Source organism: Candoia aspera, chromosome 1 (assembly GCF_035149785.1).
Source record: "Candoia aspera isolate rCanAsp1 chromosome 1, rCanAsp1.hap2, whole genome shotgun sequence".
Taxonomy (NCBI): Eukaryota; Metazoa; Chordata; class Lepidosauria; order Squamata; family Boidae; genus Candoia; species Candoia aspera.
The window spans coordinates 290,102,185-290,123,724 of record NC_086153.1 but is presented as its reverse complement, the minus strand read 5'-3'; the positions used below and the strand labels follow the sequence as shown (position 1 = coordinate 290,123,724).

General features: G+C 35.6%; 1 protein-coding gene across 3 annotated transcripts in view; it reads left to right on the top strand.

The window, feature by feature from the left end:
- The window catches only part of HECTD1 (HECT domain E3 ubiquitin protein ligase 1), a 72,826-nt gene that overhangs the window by 22,660 nt on the left and 28,626 nt on the right, over positions 1-21,540 (top strand). For 2 of the 3 annotated variants that reach the window (XM_063290018.1, XM_063290016.1), the window contains exons 14-26: positions 1,003-1,266; positions 1,546-1,622; positions 2,841-2,975; positions 4,730-4,876; positions 6,442-6,536; positions 6,927-7,032; positions 9,558-9,692; positions 9,776-9,915; positions 10,349-10,672; positions 11,125-11,291; positions 11,527-11,703; positions 14,369-15,205; positions 17,130-17,351. In XM_063290018.1, coding sequence (XP_063146088.1) covers positions 1,003-1,266; positions 1,546-1,622; positions 2,841-2,975; positions 4,730-4,876; positions 6,442-6,536; positions 6,927-7,032; positions 9,558-9,692; positions 9,776-9,915; positions 10,349-10,672; positions 11,125-11,291; positions 11,527-11,703; positions 14,369-15,205; positions 17,130-17,351 — 2,826 coding nt within the window. The remainder of the gene's footprint in view (positions 1-1,002; positions 1,267-1,545; positions 1,623-2,840; positions 2,976-4,729; positions 4,877-6,441; positions 6,537-6,926; positions 7,033-9,557; positions 9,693-9,775; positions 9,916-10,348; positions 10,673-11,124; positions 11,292-11,526; positions 11,704-14,368; positions 15,206-17,129; positions 17,352-21,540) is intronic. The other variant, XM_063290017.1, reaches the window with a different exon arrangement.

Genomic DNA, 21,540 nt, shown 5'->3' with positions numbered 1-21,540 from the left:
AAATACTGGAAATACTTTAATTCCCAAGGTGAGGCTGGTGTGTGGGTGTGTATGAACAGCCATCTAACTCCAAGGCTAGTACTGCATTCACCTAGTGCAGGAGATACACATAGGTGGGAGATCTTTACAGCAGGTAGTTTACATTGGAAGCCATTTATAGACCACATGATGCTGCTTTCAGGTTTTCCACAAATCTTTCCTGGGTGTGGGGAGGTGTTGGGTGTAAAGCTTTTGCCTTTATGCTGGCAGTATATGTGTAGCTTCACATTGTGCTACTGGTTCCTGAGATGATGGTGTGGGCTTTGGTATGAATCAACCGTAAATATGGTACTTAAGTATAAGTACTTGAGGCATGATTGAATAGTGGAACTCAGTTGGATTGACTGTTTTAATTACTGTAGAATTAACCTGGATAATGCAGTCTTCCGTATTTTTTGTGAAAGAGGGACCTAGTTTTTAAAGTTTGTGCTGTAGTAAAAATATAAAACAAATTTTATGCACTTATGCAGCATATTACATTGACATATTTTGCTATTGTAGCAGATTAAACAAATCTAAATGCTTCTCATAATAAGCTGACACTTCTGAAATATCTTAGAATTTCCTCTTTCATTTCTTGTCCAGTCCAGTTCTTTCTTCTTTCAGTTCCACAATTTAAATGCCTCCTTTTAATATCAAACCCTGAAAGATTTTCTACTGGTGGGGTTTCTGTTATTAAAAATAACATTACAAGTGCCTAAATTGGTTTCTTTGGTTGTTTTTAAAAATAAATTGATTACATTTAATTTTTCAGTACATTTTCCAAAGCATGTTAATGTTAGTATTGCCCCTCTTAAGTTTTATTGTTGTATACTGTGATATAATCTAATCAGTGTTTAAACAGTCCTGAGAACTTGAATCCAAAATCTAAATCTGCACTTGTTTCATGAGATACATTCTTTGATGAAAACTAAATTAAGCATTAAATGGAATATAAATTAATCTTTTATTCTTTTTAAATAGAAAGCCGAAGTGAATTTTTAGAGAAGTTACAGCGGGCTCGAAGTCAGGTAAAGCCATCCACAACCAGCCAACCAATTTTATCAGCCCCAGGACCCGCTAAACTTACAGTAGGAAATTGGTCTCTTACCTGTCTAAAGGAAGGAGAAATTGCTATTCATAATTCTGATGGTCAGCAAGCTACGATCTTAAAAGAAGATCTACCAGGTTTTGTTTTTGAGTCCAATAGAGGAACTAAACACTCATTTACAGCTGAAACTTCTTTAGGTGAGTATGCAGTTATATATAATGAATAGAGAGAGATATATGTTTGCAATGGCCTGGTTCAGCAGCTGGATTCCTATTCTCTGAGGGATGTATCTGGTTTGTAGAGCATATTTTTAAGCCAGGTAAAATAACAGTGAATTAAAAAATCCAGCATTACGTACATAAGGGAAGAGGGAAAGATTCTTGATTATGCAAACTCTAATTTGTCTGAACAGGAATCTGAGTTAACTGTATCATTGGGGTTCTGTGGTAACTTGATTTCTAGGTGTTGTTTTTCAGGATCGGAATTCGTGACTGGTTGGACTGGAAAAAGGGGCAGGAAACTAAAATCCAAGTTGGAAAAAACAAAACAAAAGGTTAGGATAATTTCCTAACCAACTTAAATAGCTTAAATATCTTCATTTTTAACTTTTCCTTGTATATGCTGTTTGCTAACCAGATATAGTTTGGATAATAAGCCTGCCTATATTTTAAAAGAAATTAAATAGTAACTTTAGTTGTGAAAGAGAAGAAGCCCTATTGACTTTTTTCAGAAAGTGGATAAAGCAACTCAGAAGTAGAGAATAGGACTATGCTGAAATACTCCCCATTACCACTTGACATATAACATAAGTACATTGGTGGGGGAGGTATATATCATTGAATGTGTCCAGGGGTACGACTGTCATCCTTGGATTAACAGGGTTCTGTGTTGTGTGAAAGCCTCTACCTATACAACTAGCGGCACAGTGTATCCTTTCTACAGACATATGTACAGATACCTGACAAAGAGGCAAGTTTTTATGGGCAACATAAATAGCAGAGCTTTCATACACCCATTTTTTGGGATGATTAGAGGTAGAGATCCAGGGACTTGTGTTCAACAAAAGAGATCTGGAAAGAATTTCATTGACTCGATTGAGGGACTTTATAGATATGACCTATAGAACTCTGTAGCATTGTAAATTTGCAGAAAGAATACATACATTTTAATAATCTTATTTTATATGCATGTTTACACATAGTTTGTATGGTTTTATTTTCTAAAAAGTGTTCCAGCTTTCTATCTGAATTCAAGATGACTTTTGTAAAAATTTAAAGTCTGTATAAAAATTTTAAAAATTAAATTAAAACTGATAAAGCAAAATAAAAAGATAAAATTTAAAAAGTAAAGATCTTTAACATCTTTGATTTTAGTTCTCCGATGTAGATTTTTAAGAGAGGCATTCCACAGATGCTGATGACCTGACCAACTTGGAAAAAGTGCTGCTGTTTGTAAAATCTCCCTGGGAGTCTGAATAGGACCTTAAGATTAATCCATATTAGAATTCCTGACTTGTCACTCTTTAGAATCTAAAATTGGAATTCCTGGCTTGTCGTTCCCTGGAATCTGAAACCAATTTCTAGTCCTTCGGTATCATTAGGAGATTGGCAATTAGGAGTTTTAATTCAGACAAAGCATTAAGATCCTACTTGTACTACCTTTGTAAGCAAGGGGTTAATATCCAGAAACCTAGAAAATTATTATTTTTGGTTTTAAATGAGTCTGTGTGAATGTATACATCTCACTTATTTCTGTATCTCTAAATAATCAGGTACGAACTATGGCAAGAGACTTATATGATGACCATTTTAAAGCTGTTGAGAGTATGCCTAGAGGTGTAGTTGTAACACTGAGGAACATAGCAACTCAGTTAGAGTCTTCATGGGAACTCCATACAAACAGACAGGCAAGTTTCACTAGTGAAATTAAATATTGCTATAGTTTTATTTGAGTATGTGGTGATAATTGTTTTTTCCTTGACATTCACTTGATTCAAGCATAATTCTCCTTCTCAATCACTGTTATTTGCAGATTCTTAAAATGAGTTTAGAAATATCCCCAAGATAATTTTAATGTGAGAGAGGAAAAGTTACTCAAGAACTCATCATTCAACCCAGATACACTGGACAGTTAGTGACCTGTTTTAAATCTCCTCTTTTTGGGGAAGGTTGCAAAGAAAGTAATTGGGCTGCTATTGCAAAAAGAAAAAGAAAAATTTCGGGTCTGGGTTCAGCATAGAAATGGCATTAACCACAATGCTGATCTCTGGGAGGACTGGGATAAAAGTAGTTTGTCCCTACTGGTCCTCCTTGATCTCTCAGCGCCTTTTGAAACCATCAATCATGTTTTTCTTCTGAGCTGTCTAAAAGAGTTAGGAGTGGGGGACATTGTATTACAATGGGTCTCCTCCTCCCTGAAGCAAGAGTTCTTGGGGTAGGGGGTAGAAATTGAGCCCTAGCTCATTAATTGAGGATGCTGAAGAGCTCGATGCTCTGCCCACTTTTGCTCAACATCTACGTACATGAAACTGCAGGGTGAGATCATCCTTCAGCATGGGGTCAGGTTTCATCAATATGCTGGTGAATGATACCCAGTTGTATATCTTGATCCCTGGTTGAGTAAGTGGTACTGGTAAAATACTATCCAGATCTAGATGAGGAAGAACTGGTTGACACTCAGCCCAGCAAGACAGGTTTGAAGGCCTGGTCTTTCCAGCGAGATTCCATCTTATATCTGAACAGTGTTACACTCCCCCAGGATGGAGTTGCTTTGTTTGTTTGTTTGTTTATTAAATTTGTATGTTGCCCGGCTCCCAATTACTCTGGGTTTGCAGCTGGGGGCTCTTGCTGACTCACAGGTCATGCTTGAGGAGCAGGCAGCAGGTGTAGCAAAGAGGGCATTTATATAGCTCCATCTTGTATGCAGATTGTGACCTTTCCTGGAATGGCAGGCATTACTCACTGTCACTCATGCCTTAGTCATCTCTCTATTGGACTGCTGCAACATATTCTACATGAGGCTGCCCTGAAGAGCATTCATGAACTATAGCTCATCCAGAATGAAGCAACTCTAGTAGTGATGGTACACCCTGAAATACTTGTTTATATTGTGAGAGCTGCCCTGATAGCCACCTGGCAGGCCTCCTTAGATACTGCCCCCGTTACTCTGGAATAGCAGTCCCCCCAGTGTGGACACACCACTCTTCCTGACGTTCAGAAAAGTGGTGAAAACCTTATTGTTCCATCAAGTCAGGAGGGTTGAACTGTTGTAACTTCCTCTTGGGTCATGAAACAGGGTTTTTTATTAATGCTGTTTATGTTTTTATTCATGATTCCTAGTTCCATAGAATATCATGAAGGCCTCTTTTTTTAATTGATTGTATGATTTTAATCCCAGTTATATATTGGAGAGTTATGTGCTGCTCAGAGTCAGTTGATTGTAATGTCCTTTAGAAAATGGCTGTAGTGGGAAGCAGGAGATAAATGTAGCACTTTTCTGACCTCTTAACACTTATTCTAAGTTATATTTAGGTGACATGAAATATTCCACATACTACATATATGAAAATTGCTTTTTGTAAAATTCTTATATGTGTAATTTGACCAGTTGTATAGAATAACGTGTAGTTAATGGCATCATTATTATCTCCTTCTCTTTTAGTTCATTGAGGGAGAAAACACTTGGCGAGATTTAATGAAGACTGCCCTGGAAAATTTAATTGTCCTGCTGAAGGATGAAAATACAATTTCACCATATGAAATGTGCAGCAGTGGGTTGGTGCAGGCTCTTCTTACTGTACTGAATAATGTAAGTTTATTGCAGGACCAGTATAGTATAGGACTAGGAAGACCAGAATCTAAATTTTCACTCAGATATATAATTCACTGTTGACCTTTGTCAGTTACTTTCCGACTAAGTATCCAAGGCAGAACAGAAGATGGTGGTAAAACTTCCTTTGCTCTGTGCTATGGAGAAGACCAGAAACAGGAAGATACTTTCTCTTCTTTTCCTTGATAAAATATTAAGAGGATTTCTGGAACATTCTGTAGTAATCTGTTTGGAATGTTTAATCCAGATACATATCTGCTTTAGTTTTGTACCTTTAGTCTATATTAGTCTTGTGAAAGGCTTCCTGCTTCACTTAATATAATGGAAATTATATCGGCTTAGAACTATATGATCGTTATGAAAACTATGGAGCTGTGTCAAATAAGTTAAATCTATTTGTAAGACATATTTTCATCTTGGTATTTTCCATGAATAAGGAGGCTGTGGGTCTGTTATTGGGAGGTTTCTCTAAACTCATATCTTGGCCAGAAATGTCTTTCAATTCAGTTGATAGATTTAAGATAGCTTGTCTCTGGAGACTAAAAATTCTAGGGCTTCCTAAATGATATAAGAGGATTTTTTATGCTTGACTTGGTTCTTATGTCCCTTTCGGTGCTAAGGAATAGTGAGATGAAATGTCTCTTAATATGAAGCTAAATAAGTTCCCTTGCACTTAAGGAGACTGTAGACTGTGAAGCAGGTCAAATAATAATTAGAATGTAAATTATGCAAACGTCATAGTAGCTAGAACCATACAATATACCATGCCTACCGTGTGAGAAAGGTAGTGTCAGATTAGTTCTTGGCCAGCGCTACATCCTCAGCTACTAATTAAGCAAACCCTTTGCTAATAAGGTATATTACTGAGAATAATCTGTACTCTGCTTTTGACTGTACACTTGAAACATGGTTACATTCCTAATTAGTGACATGGTTTGCACATTATGCCATGGTGTGGGTGGCTAAAAAATACATACTGAGAAATTGGGAAAGTGATATTTACTATTCCAGATGTTAACGAATGACTTTTAGAAATATGTTATGTATTGTGGAAAGGGCAATACTTTCTACTAATAAAGAATGAAGCAGTATATACTACTTTGGCAGAGGTTTTGTGCTATCTTACAATAATAATTTGTACTGATTGTATTATAGTATTTCATTGTATCAATAAACCAGTGGCTAGTGATAATTTTAATATAATATAAGGCAGTACAGTTTTTTATCCTTTTTTCAGTTTATATTCTTTTTTCTTTAAATTTAAAAGGTTTCTTTTAATTGTTTTCTTTACTATATTTAGGTGTTTCCTCAGTATTTTGTATTTTGGAAAAACGAACATTGTGTGAAGTATGTGAAATATTTATAATTGCTTGGGTTCGTGTAATACATTTTGGCAAAAAGAAGCTAATTTTTAATAGCATCATGTGTGGATCTAGCCAATGTGAATATCTGTCCTATTTCATTAAGGTTCAGTCATGCTTAGTGTGTGGTCTGGTTTTTCTTTTTTTTTTCTTCTACCATTAAATAGTGTTTTCTTATCTTAGAATATGGATTACGATTTGAAACAAGACTGTAGTCAATTAGTGGAAAGAATAAATGTGTTCAAAACAGCTTTCAGTGAAAATGAAGATGATGAAAGGTAACTTACAGTTACTAAATATATTACAAATGTATGCTGACATTATAAATATTTTATAATGTTTCCAACAGTAAACAAATATGTACTGTATTGCATCTTCAAAATAATTGTTTATTAGCCAGTTGTTGTTTAAAATTGCCCATTACTTAGAGCAGTGCTCTCCTCCTTTCCAGTATATATGGATTATTGCTATGATTTCACGTGCATCTAGCAGAGTACTGCCATTTAAAAAAAAATTATTATTCCCCATGTTTAGATATGCAAACAGTATTTTCTAATAAATGTAGTTTGATACTTTGGTACATTGTACACTGTGTCTTATTTGAATTCATCTTTAAAATAACATGTTCTCCAGACATTTTATAATGCCTATTTTCTCTTTGTTCATAGTCGTCCAGCAGTTGCATTAATTCGGAAATTGATAGCAGTGTTAGAATCTATTGAACGTCTTCCTCTACATTTGTATGATTCACCAGGATCATCATATAATCTCCAGGTAACTTTGCAATCCTATGGAAATCTACTGTATCATATTGTAGATTAAGTTACTATTAACCAATATAACATAAATGTTTTTTAAAATATACAAATTCAAAGACAAAAATTAAAATAAGTGCAGATGTTATTTAACAATTAAAAACTGAAGAGATGTCTTCAGTTCTGAAGGGAAAGAGAGGGGAGGCCAAGTGCAATTCCTGCATAAATGCTTTCCACAACTTGGGAATTATATAGGGCCTCACTCCTACCTGCCAATATCTAAGAAGAGAGCCTCTCTTGCAGATTTTAACAGTTGGACAGGTTTTTTGTGAGAACGAGGGTCCCTAAATAAGCCAAACATTAACAAATTGCGTTTGGTGTGCAAGTTTTTTTATATAAGCATTGTATGATCCATATACCTTGCATGAGTTAGCAGCCTAGGTTCCACTTTTTTGCATTAACTGTAGGATGTGAACGTTTTTTTTTTCATACTTCGAGAAAATGATCTTTATCTCTTCTCTGCTATTATTTCTGTACATTTAAATTTTAAAAATTGACCCAGTTTTCATTACAGATATTTCTAATGTGTGTAAATTCCAGTTGGTGACAAAGCTAGATTTTTAAAAAAATTACGTTTTTCTGCTGTCATTCTAGTTTTGTAACACCTAAAAGTCTAGTTTATTTATTTATTTGTTTTTCGAATTTCTATCACCACCCATCTCCTCCAAAAAGGGGGGCTCTGGGTAGTTTACAATAAAATCAGTAATTAAAACCATAAAAAATATAAATTACAATATAGTTCATGAATAATTAATAGCACTTTGTGACCTATTTGCAAAGATTTTGTGGACAAAATTTCTTCTATCAAAGCTGATTGGGAAGCTCTAGCTGATAGTTCCAGATAATATAAATTTGCCTTTTTTTTACCCGGAGTTGATACTTTTCCATTTTTATAGCCTGGAGATGAGGCTAGGATCCTGATCCTTGCCCTTCCTGTTTTATAAAAGCAGATGAAGAAGTCTAGTCAGATGAGTAGGGACATTGATGAATGTGTATTTACAACCAGGTGAGGGTACATCATGCCTTAAAAAGAGAGTGATGAGACCCTCATTGTTGAGTTCTCTTTACAGGTAGTCCTCGCTTAAAAATCATTCATTTAGTGATGATTTGGACTTACAATGCTCCTGAAAAAATCGACTTAACCACTGGCGCTCACACGACTGTTGCAGCGTCCCCACGGTCACATGATCATGATTTGGGCGCATGGCGACCGCGTCGTGTTTATGACTGTTACAGTGTCTTGTGGTCACGTGATCACCATTTTCGACCTTCCTGGCTGGTTTCTGGCAAGCAAAATCAGTGGGGAACTGTGTGATTCACTTAACCACGTGGTTTGCTTAACACCCCGATGATTTGCTTAACAACCACCATGAAAAAGGTTGTAAAATCAGATTTGCTTAATGACTGTTTCACCTAGCAACCGAAATTCTGGTCTCGATTGTGGTCATTAAGCGAGGACTACCTGTATTTTATTTTATTATTATTTTTGAATCTCCCTGAATTCTATGCTTTGGCTAATTTCCAGCTAATCACCAATATTTCATTATTGGAGCATATGGTAGAATCTCCCTGTCAGGTATGTTTGGATGAGGTGTATTATCTAAATTTAGAACTGACTTAAAATTTGTTATTATAGTTCTTTGGTTAGCGTGGAGGAACTGGTTTGAAGGAAAGTATTCTTGTACATTTTCATGGACTTCAGAAACTTCTGATAACGTTAGTCATGGCAACCTTAAGGGCAGTTGACTGAAATGGAGCACAGAGACACTTTTATGGTAGTTTGAATTCTTCATCCTTTAAAAAAAAAAAAAAAAAGAACAGGAAGGAAAATTATACTTCCATAATTCATTAAAAAGTTCAAGAATGCAAGTAGCGCTCCTGAATTCATTAGTACCAGAAACTTCAGTTGGCTTACTAATTTATTTCCAGGCACAATTCAAAATACTGTATTTTATGATTAAAAATGTAAATTGTTGACTGGGGCTAAGCTGTATGCAAGATACAGGACGTAGCCTTGAAAGTGCTGGAAGCAAATTGCCATCAACACAGTAATCTAAATATGAATTCTGCAATTGCAGGAGATACTGTCCAGCTGACATGTTGAACATCCTAGATTTTATGATATAGGAATTAAGTATTAGAGTAGTAGGATATCCCCAATGAAAATTAACTTCACTTTTATAGGTTTGGAATAGGATGGGGCAAAGCTTTTCCCCTGAACTTCCTTGTATTATTTTGTCAGAATTACTTTTCATATTCGGGGCTCATAAGTTTTTTCCTTATTCAGAAAAGGACATTATTTCCAAAGCTGTCATGTTGATATACATGCGTAATACCTACTGAAATTAGTTCTCCATTTTCCAATATATGAATGTTTGTTTTAATTTATAATTGTAAGTTTCAGAATTTGTTAAATTTAGCTTAGAAATATATGAATGATCATGACATATATGTCTAAGTAAAACTTAGTTACATTTACTATAGATATTAACAAGGCGGCTACGATTTCGCTTGGAACGTGCTTCTGGGGAGACAGCTTTGATAGACAGAACGGGTCGAATGTTGAAAATGGAACCTTTAGCAACAGTAGAATCTTTAGAACAATATCTTCTTAAAATGGTGAGCAAAACCCTTTTCATACCAGTGTTTATACAAGTGTCATATATTTTGTGATGCCTTAGTCACCTTCGTCTTTTTTTTAGGTGGCAAAACAGTGGTATGACTTTGATAGAGCATCATTTGTTTTTGTACGAAAACTGCGTGAAGGCCAGACATTTATTTTCAGACATCAGCATGATTTCGATGAAAATGGAATTATTTACTGGATTGGAACAAATGCCAAGTAAGGTTTCAGGGATTTAAACAATGCTAGAATCCATTAAAATGAAGTAAAACTTGTATGTAAATACAATTTTTAAAATATATATTTTTTTTTCTAAAAATATTGTTAGATCTTTTATATACTAGTTCTTAAACAGTTTTTATAAAAATAGTCAGGATTTATTTCACTGTTCATGTGATTTCAGTTTAATCTTCTAAATTTAGGGAATGTAGAATATTAAACTGATTAAGTATGTTAATATTTATGTTAGCTGTTTGAATTATATTATCAGTAAAAATGACTAGTTTCTGATAGGATAGAAATATAAAATATGAAAATATAACACTTTATGTAGGCATGAATTATATAAAAGATGACTTAATTTGTCCTGCTTTAAACTTGTATGTATTGTGATTCATATTCTTCATGAATATTAATGTTATTTTTGTTGTAGAACAGCATATGAGTGGGTAAATCCAGCTGCCTATGGGCTAGTTGTAGTTACGTCTTCAGAAGGAAGAAACCTGCCATATGGTCGTTTAGAAGACATCTTAAGCCGTGAGAGTTCAGCTCTCAACTGTCATACTAATGATGATAAAAATGCATGGTTTGCTATAGATCTTGGTCTTTGGGTGATACCATCCGCTTACACACTGCGCCATGCTCGTGGTTATGGACGATCTGCTCTCAGAAATTGGGTTTTCCAAGTTTCTAAGGATGGACAAAACTGGACTACTTTATACACTCATGTTGATGACTGTAGTCTAAATGAACCTGGGTATGTTTTTCCTTTACTTTGTTTCACTTGCATGCTCATTTATATTAATTAAATTTAAAACAGATTTTCTTTTTGCGTTTGTGATAATAGTATACATTTAAGCCAATATGTTACGAAACATTCTGAACCGCCTAAATATATGAAGAATAATCTCTGGTACTAATGAATTCAAGAGTGCAACTTGCATTCTTGAACTTTTTAATGAATTATGGAAGTATTATTTTGCTTCCTGTTCTTTGTTTTATTTTTTTTAATGGCTTTATATACTGTATTATATAATACAGTGGAAAGACTAATTCCCTGATTTTCAAGGTGCCTGGCTTTTTAAAATGTTAAATCTTCAAACCCCAAACCTCAATGTAGTTAATTTTTTTATGTGTGTTTTTGCTCATATAAGTCTTTTTTTAAAAAAAAATTCAGTAATTTTTGATGCAATTTTCCCAAATAAAAAGTTCAACAGCAACCTGGCCACTAGACTCACCAAAGGATGAAAAACAAGGTTGGAGACATATAAGAATTAAACAGATGGGAAAGAATGCCAGTGGGCAGACACACTATCTCTCCCTGTCTGGATTTGAACTTTATGGCACTGTGAATGGTGTGTGTGAAGATCAGCTAGGTAAGCAATGTAGATTAACTGATTTTTCCTTACTATTATTACAGTAATTTGTGCCTAAATTAGGTACTTTCTCAGTATGACTTACTAAAATCTCAGTATGAGATTTTAATGTGACATATAATCACCTAAAATGCATTCATTGCATTTCAGCTACTTTGAGCCAAGTTAGAATGCTAAAATGATATATTGATTGGTTCAAAACAGGGTTAATAATCCAAATTTCACCTCTGTTTAGGAAAAGCAGCTAAAGAAGCAGAGGCTAATCTGCGAAGGCAGAGGAGACTGGTTCGTTCTCAGGTTCTGAAATACATGGTTCCAGGTGCCCGTGTCATCAGAGGAATTGATTGGAAATGGAGAGATCAAGATGGTAGCCCACAAGGGGAAGGCACTGTTACAGGTGAATTACATAATGGTAAGCAGTTATTTAAGTAAATTCCTCTTTTTAAATGACTACTGAAATACCTTTGCATATTCAAGCTGTGTGAGTGGGACCTCGGTGTTTGATACTGTAACTTTCAGATCTGTATTCCTCATTATATCACAATGTCATCCATTCCTTAGATCCGTATTCCTCATTACATCACAGTGTCATCCAAGAAATATGTGTCAATTCATGTCCCAAATTAATACATTTCTAACATTATCACAAGTATTCCTTATATGTTTGTTCATAAATACATTAAACAGTCAACGGAACATAACATACCCTTTTCATATTCCTTTCTCAGTGCTGAACCATTTGCTAAGGATTCCATTAATTATTCTTTACTTCCATCATATGCTACGTGTTGGCAGCAAACTTCAACTCTGTATCTCAAAAGCAAACATACAATAAATATTATTTTTCATATTCATACATTTGTCAATGATTTGTTGAATCAACACTGTGGAATCCATACACCTTGCGCAGTTTAAACCTCCCCTGTACTTTCTATTGTTGTCTCCTGCCCATCATAGTTTTGGTCAACCAAAGTTTTTATATCCATAAGATAGAGAAGGCATAGACAAGGCTATCAGCCTAATCATACTCATGGCACATGTAGCTTTCCCTGCTAATGTTAGGGACAGTAGTACTCAGTTTGGGCACCTTTTGGTCAATATGCCCCAAACTTTAACAAAAGCCTAAATTTACTTCAATTGCCCTCATGCTAATCTATACTCACCCTATTTTATACAAACTGGGATCTCTAACCTAGAGAATAACTTGCAAGCCAATACATTTTGCCACATTCCAGTATATGCAGCATGCTGATACGCACACAGAAGGTGAATTGCTTAGTTATTAAATTACAGAGATAGAGTGGGGGTGATATTAGGTGTTTCTCAGAACTGATCTACCTGGATACAGGAGATTCTTCTTGTATAGTTCTAGAAACATTTATTTCAATAAAACTAGTTAGCTAATAAACAACAGTTTGTTGTACTGGGCCAGAATTCTGTGGTCCAGTATGATACAACTTGTGGAGAACGAATCATGTTTGAATGTAACATGTTTTTCACATATAGTTATGAAATTATCATTATTACATATCGTATGCTAATTGTATAGGTTATGCAGTTTAACTGTGACCATTGTAACCTTTTTTTGTGTGTGTCTCAGTATAAATGATCACTTAATTATTCAAGAAAAGCTAAAGCTGCCTCTGTATATAATATAAAAATAGCTTGCTATGTTTCTTCTGGCTTAGCATTTGCAACTTGCTTTTTTTTTCCTTTGTCTTTTGTCAAGTTCACTGTGCATTTTCTTATCTTGTTAGCTTCACTGGGATCTAATTGCTGTTTTAACGCTTTATCTAATGAAATTAAATTGGATAAGGATGCTAAGGAGAATTTTTAGTGCCATGATAATTAGATTTTTAACACTATTTTTAAGTGAGCAAGGATATGAGTTTAATTTTCTACTGTGTGTTAGATGCAGTTTGTTTATTTGTTTAGTTAAACTTATTGGCTGCCCAACTCCAGTGGACTCTGGGTGGTGTGCAAAACTAAAAAACATAGAAACAGTGAGAAACATTAAATCAACAGGCAGCGCAGACTAAAATACTCTGCTAACAAAACCCACAAAACAAAACGGGCCATTAAACAATGACCAATATCAACCCCTGACCAAAGCCAGGTTTTCAAGGCTTTCCAGAACTATAGGAGGGAGGGCACCATCCTTATCTCTGGGGGGATGCTGTTCCAGAGGGTTTATAAGATCTACATACCCTAAATCTTCTTTAAAATGCCTTTTCTGTATATATGATTTTCATATTTTACAGAAGGTCACATTAAAATAAAAGTACTGAATTTACTAATAGGTCAGTTATTTTCTGAAATAAAAGTGATCCTGATCCACAATGAACTACTAGTTTAGCAGTTCTGAAACCTTAGTTTTTCTTAACTTAGGACTTCTAGATTTATAACATGTAGAAAATAAAATGCTTTTTCATATTTTTTTCAAAATAAGTTCAAAATAAGTGATAACAAATGTAGAAGACAAATATGACAGTTTGGAATGTATTGGAAATTTTAATTATTATTAATTGTTCAAGATATAATTAAGGCACATAATGCAGAATATAAGACCAATAGAATACAAAAGGTCAGGAACTGCCTATTTCTTAGCCTCTGGCTCTGTGGTTGCTGGGATAGCTTCGCTGTTTGATCTCAATAGTGATTAATGTAGTCAAAAAGGGAGTGATGTCACCTGAACTTTTTCAGTAACTTAAGATTTTAAAACATAGAGTTATGAAGGATAAATAGCAGTACCCTTTAAATGTCCATATATTCCTTTCACGTGGGTCAATTTTTACTTTTAAGGGAATTAATTTTTTTAAAAAACAGTTGACATCAAACTCTGTTTCCAGCATTTGGATGGGTTCTCAAATCCTTAGAATTACAGTGAACAATCTGATACATCTACAATAAACATGCTGTTTGAGTTTTAAATTTTTATTTTACTTCAAATCCCATTAAGTATTTCTATAGCTCAGAATAATGGCCCGATGGGAAGCTGATCCCATGTTGTGGAGCTACTGTCTGACACGCTCCTGTCTGCTTTCTGCTGGGTCTCACAAACTCCTGTCCCTTTCTAGGCTGGATTGATGTCACCTGGGATGCTGGTGGCTCTAACTCTTACCGTATGGGCGCAGAAGGAAAATTTGACCTCAAGCTTGCCCCAGGGTACGACCCTGATTCAGCGGCATCACCCAAACCTGTTTCATCCACTGTTTCAGGCACAACGCAGTCATGGAGCAGCTTGGTGAAAAACAACTGTCCAGACAAGATGACTGCTGCTGCAGGCTCCTCAAGTAGAAAAGGAAGTAGCAGTTCTGTGTGTAGCGTGGCCAGTAGCAGCGACATCAGCTTGGGTTCGACCAAAATGGAACGGAGATCTGAAAATGTAATGGAACAAAATATAGTTTCAGGCACAGACGTCCATGAGCCAATAGTTGTACTTTCTACTGCTGATGGTATGCCCCAAACTGAAGTAGGTTCAGCATCCAGTGCAAGTACCAGCACCTTAACAGCAGATGTGGGCAATGAAAATGTTGAAAGAAAGCTAGGACCTGACAACTCAATCCGTGCGACTGGAGAATCCAATGCCATATCCATGGGAATTGTTAGTGTGAGTTCTCCAGATGTTAGTTCAGTATCTGAGCTAACTAATAAAGAAGCTGCTTCCCAAAGACCCCTTAGTTCTTCAGCAAGTAACAGACTATCAGTGAGTTCACTACTGGCTGCTGGAGCTCCAATGAGTTCCAGCGCAAGTGTTCCTAACTTATCTTCACGGGAAACCTCTAGTTTGGAGTCCTTTGTCCGGAGAGTGGCAAACATAGCTCGCACCAATGCTACTAACAACATGAATTTAAGTCGAAGTAGCAGTGATAACAGCACTAATACTTTGGGAAGAAATGTCATGAGCACTGCAAGTAAGTAAAAAGTATTTTGATAAACTGATGTAATTTCTGTAGAAGAGAGAAAGGAGAGTTGTTCTGAGATACGTTTTGAAAGTGCAGTTGAATACTTATATTAGCCATATTGCCTCACTTGTCATGTGGTATTGGATTTAGTGCTGCTACAACAGTCATACTGTAGAATATTCCTCGCCCTTTTAAAGGGTTTGGTTTTGGGTAAAATAACTTTTTTTCATACTTCCTTAAAACATCAAATGTATTCTACCCATTACAGCACTATTTTTCTTTGGTTATATCTGTTTGTATTAATTGAACCTTTAATTCTAGCCAGTCGCTGAAGTCCCAAGAAATGCATCCATGTGTTACTGACATCTGCTTAGAATATTACGTTTACATTTTACTTAATTTAGAAATATGTAATCCTTATACTATGACTTTGCCTGTCATTCATTTTCTTAACTAGTACTATTATTGAATAGTGGATATTGACTATTTTCAGTAGAGGAAAAGAAATGTTAAAATTGTTTTTTAAAACATAACCACGAGAAGATGTATAGAAGAACTGGTAAGAAAAACCCAGGAACAAATTCTGTTTTGGCAGATTGAGGACCTATTGCTGACTGTGTTATACTGAAAGAATACAATATCATGTAGTTAACATTTAGGCTCTATGTCAGCTGTTGCTTTTACTTAGCAGAGCTATTTAAAAAAAAATTACCTGAGCATGAGCACTGTAACATGCAGTGAAGAAATAGTAAAGTTGTTTTTCATAGAAAAGAACTTGAAGCCATTAGAATCTGAAATGTAGCCCAAATATCATGAACCATTTGAGGGGCTGCTGTTCAGTTTTCATTTTGTTTTAGAATGTTATTGCTTGTACTTTGGAAACTTAAAATAAATCAAGGTTATATAATGATTTAGGACATTTTTATGGAATCTTATGAGTAGCAATATACGTTGTGTTACATGTTGCAACTTTAAACATTTAATTTTTAAAAGATGAAATAAGTTAAATAGCTTCGTAGCCTGTATGATATATTTTGCAATTATATAAACATTTTATTGTATCTAAATTTTCCATCCTAGAGTATCATTAAGAAAGGATCAGTAACATATGATTGCTAGCAGGTAGTGAAAGTTGGTTATGAGTTTTCCAGTGTTGATGTCAGACCATAGTTTGTTATGATGCACTGCTGAACAAACCATGGTGTAGAAATGGATAGCAAATCATGATCTGAACTGAGGAAGACCTAACAATTTTCAAGGATAGGAACTATTGCACATCCTGAACATATAAATAAAAGCTTGTTCATTTTATATCAGTAGAATTGTTGCCTATACGGAAATAATTTACTTTGGGTGAGATGGGCAGCCATATAAATTTGACAAATAAAATAAATAAAATAATCCTTTCTGGTGGCTGTTCAGTCTACATAAGTCAGAAAAAAGGAAGATAGTCCTGCAGAATTTTCTAAATTTGTTTCTGCTTAGAAAGAGAAATGGAAGCAATAACTCCTACTTCAACCTTTCTTTTGGTTCTCTGGTCCTTCTCTACTAAGAGCAACTGATTGGATGCAGTGATGCTATGAATTTGTGAAGTAAGAAACATTGCTGAACTCTCAAATTCCTTGATAGGGCAGTAGCCCGCATCAACTCTTTATAATCACAAACTTTTTATAATACGGATTATGCATCATATAATTATTAAAACTGAATGTGTGAGCTACCTCATAAGAATCACATTTGCTTCTATACTTATTTTGATGTTCTGTTTTATTTGTCAATCTATTTTTTCTTGGCCTGCAGTTCTGCATTATTAATTACCGTAAACCTAGTGAGTTCTGTTTTTTCTTTTTTAATATTGGTTTAATACACAACACTCATTAATGTAAATTGTACTACTTTGGATTATTTATTTTATCTTACCATATCTTTATAGCTTCTCCTCTAATGGGTGCCCAAAGTTTTCCTAATCTGACTACAACTGGTACCACCTCAACAGTGACCATGTCTACATCCAGTGTTACTAGCAGCAACAATGTAGCCACAGCAACTACAGTTTTATCTGTTGGTCAGTCACTTAGTAACACTCTAACTACTAGCCTAACATCAACATCTAGTGAGAGCGATACAGGTCAGGAAGCAGAATATTCTTTATATGGTAAGTTTCATTTTTAAATGAACATAAGCAGATTTCCCATTCATGATTTATTTTTGTCGCAGGTGTTGTGCTTAGTAATTTCATTTACTAAAGCATATCAAATGATTGTTTACTCCATTATTAGCTACACAAATCGTCTTCACAAAGGATTTCAACTACTGTCAATGTTTCCCTATACGTCAGCTCTGCACACCACTCTTACATGGTTGTCACTTAAGGTACTACTTTATTGACATTTCAATAATTTCAGTATTAAAGGTGTTCTAAAATACAGGACATGAAATTTGATTGCCATAGTAAATGAAACTATCATCTATATACATGTACTGTACAGATTTATGGGTAGTCTTCCTTAAGCTATGCTACAGTTATTCATTTGAAGAATAGGTTTACAGCAGTTACCATGGCATATATATAACAATTTAGATCTATGCTTTTGAAATGACTATTTCTCACTCTTTTTTCTTATTTACAACTCTCTTTGCTCTTCTGTAAATTGGTGAATAGTGTGGAGTATTTCATGAAAGGGCACTTGGGTTATCATGGATTTTGGGGCATTGTCAAAAATGTTGAAGGGCGTTTGCACTTAGTAATTAGCATTTCCATAGTGTTTTTTAAATATTTTACATGTATTGGTTTACTCAAATTCAGAAACTCAGTTCTCCAAATTATTATTGGCAGTTGGTTTCTTCGCTGTGTTTGGAAGCAGCACTAGCCCTAGTTTGTTCTTTTAGATATCTGCAGCAAATCATATCTATAAAAGGCCCAGAGCAGGGAAATATAAATGGATTCATATGGTCTAATATAAACAAAGAGGTTTATTTATGATTTTGGCATAAATACAGTTACTTATTTTAAAAATATATTAACACATTTTTCATGGCGCTAACGTCCTTATAGTCTACTGCTTCAGAACTAACTGAAATTGCTTCTGTTTGCAGTCTTCAACACAAAGGTTTGATTCATATCTAATACTAAGCTAGGATTTTTAATTTTTCCTTGAATCAAATATAGTGGTCTGCTTCACACAAAAGTTTGAGAATTAATGAATTGGTTTACATGTCACATTGAACCAGGAACAGACATGCCACGCTATAGCTTGGCATAATATGTGAACCCATCCTTGTAGAAATCCACAAAATAGCCCTCAAAAACAGCCAAAGTGTTACAGTACGTGTTCGGCAGAACAAAGCCCTAAATATTTAGAATGTTTGTGCTATAGGAAAAAGCAGGACATCAGAACAAGAATCGTGTTCCTTGTAATACTGATCAGCCAATTTATAGAGACATTGACCAAAGGGACTGTTTTTTAAAAAGTACACAGAAAATCCTAAGCAGCTCTAATTGAACTGTCAGCTGTGATGCTGAGGTGCTAGACCCAACACTTAGATCAAAGCACTGAGGCTCTCATCCCATTTTTCAGGTAGCAGCAGTAGCTGCCAGCATGAACATCCCATCCCAATCAAGCAGACATCAAGCCCAATTGCATTTCCATTGTTATAATATGTGGCTCCTTCAGTGTTTGCAAACACTACATGCTGTGGCTGAGCTGGATGTAGTGAAGGGCTGGTTATGCTTAATTACCTGAAAAGGGTTAATTAAAACTACAACAGCAAAAGAAAAGATCACCTTCCCCAATTATTATTTTTTCAGGCTTTGCCAACAATACCAGCATTTAAGTATATGCATGTACCAGCTAAACAGAAAAGCCCATGCTTTAAATACAAACCAGTAGCCAAACTACCACGTGTCATCTCCAATTTCTGAAATCGACAAAATAAGTACATATGAAAACCTTTGTAAACCAGTATATTCCAGTAGATGTGAACTAGATTGGGATGGAAATCAGCCAGGTCTGTGCTTATGAGCTCCAGCAACAGAATCAGATCCAGAATGGCTCTTCAGTGAGTCCTGTGCACCCCTGCTGTTCCTGTTCCCCAACACTGTTTCCCAAATCACTCCAACCAGTCTCAGCCAGTAGCAGCTATGGCACTGACTAAGGTAGGATTTAAAAGTGATAAAATGCAGGACATAGTCCTCTTGCATAGTATAGAACATTCAAGACTTCCTGCTAAAATGGCAACATTGGCAACGTGAGAAGTTGAGCCTTGCAATAGCTCTGCTGAGCTATTATTTTGCCCAGTTTCATGTTAAAGGAAGTGATTAAAGGCTATTTCAGAACATTCAAAAAACAGCTACTTGAAACAGCTGTATTTTACTCAAGTACATGAAACAAACTCTAGGGATATGTGTGCTTTGATTCAGGTTTTGGACTTCTTCCATTGATACCCACAAAGAACTCTGATTTATTTATATATTTACTTTTAAAAAATAATTATTATGGTGTCCAGAACTATTTCAGCATGAAATACTGGTCTCCAGCCACCTATTACTTTTATTCCCCAGAATAATGGGAGGAGGACAGAGTATTTGGTATGTTCGCCACCTTGAGTTATTTATAAAAATATTATATTTATGTATTTTATTATAAAAATAATAAAGGCGGGATAGAAAACAAACAAATAAGGGGCCCAATTAGATTTACACCCATTGTTAAACAATCAAGCGCTTAACCCAGGACACTGTTCTGAAATGCTATCAGCTGTCTCTCTCCCAAAAAAAGCAGTTAACATTACCCAGTAAGACAGGAGCCTTGGAAATGGCACTAGGGTAACTAAGTGAGGGTTTTTGAGAGAACTAATATAGTGGGATGAGAAAGTAAGGGCCATAGTTGTTAGGTACACAGAATGGGGAAAAAACATGGTGACAGAGAACAACAGCAGGGAAAAAGCAAAGATAATGTGTGTATGAGATACAGTTTGTGGATGAGGAAGATGTGTGCATGGGTTAGAAGCAATATATGGTGAAAGAGTGTTGAGTTCATTTTGAGGAAGATTTATGTTTTGGAACTCAGGTTCTTGGTTAAATTACTTTATTTCAGCATCTTTATGAAAGACTTAGTTTTATACAGTGCTGGAATTCCGAGTTAATACAGATGTATTCACATTGTATAAAATCATGCTTTGAAGTATAGAGTACAACAAAAGGATTTATATGAGTTTCTGTGAACTAGAATATGTTTTAGATTTGGAAGAGAGGGCAGAATATGCCTATTTTTAATTCTGTTGAAGTCCTTGACTATATACTGTGTGTACAATTATTAGGCAAGTGAGTATTTTGACCATATCATTTTTATGCATATTTTCCACCTCCAAGCTGTATAAACCTGAATGCTTATTGGATATAAGCATATCAGGTGATGTGTATTTGTGTAATGAGGGAAGGTGTGGCTTAAGGAGATCAACACCCTATATCAAGGTGTGCGTAATTATTAGGCAGCTTCTTTTCCTCAGGCAAAATGGGCCAGAAAAGGGATTTAACTGACTCTGAAAAGTCAAAAATTGTAAAAAGTCTTTCAGAGGGATGCAGCACTCTTGAAATTGCCAAGATATTGGGGCTTGACCACAGAACCATCAAACGTTTTGTTGCTAATAGTCAACAGGGTTGCAAGAAACGTGTTGAGAAAAAAAGACGCAAATTAACTGCCAAAGATTTGAGAAGAATCAAACGTGAAGCTACCAGGAACCCATTATCCTCCAGTGCTGTCATATTCCAGAACTGCAACCTACTTGGAGTGCCCAGAAGTACAAGGTGTTCAGTGCTCAGAGACATGGCCAAGGTAAGGAAGGCTGAAACTCGACCACCACTGAACAAGACACGTAAGTTGAAACGGCAAGACTGGGCCAAGAAATATCTGAAGACAGATTTTTCAAAGGTTTTATGGACTGATGAGATGAGAGTGACTTGACTGACCAGATGGATGGGCCCATGGCTGGATCAGTAATGGGCACAGAGCTCCACTTCGACTCAGACACCAGCAAGGTGGAGGTGGGGTACTGGTATGGGCTGGTATGGTTAAAGATGAGCTAGTTGGACCTTTTCGGGTTGAAGATGGACTCAAAATCGACTCCCAAACCTACTGCCAGTTTTTAGAAGACACTTTCTTCAAGCAGTGATACAGGAAAAAGTCTGCATCTTTCAAGAAGACCATGATGTTTAAGCAGGACAATGCTCCATCGCATGCATCGAAGTACTCCACTGCGTGGCTAGCCAGTAAAGGCCTCAAAGGTGAAAGAATAATGACATGGCCCCCTTCCTCACCTGACCTACACCCTATTGAGAACTTGTG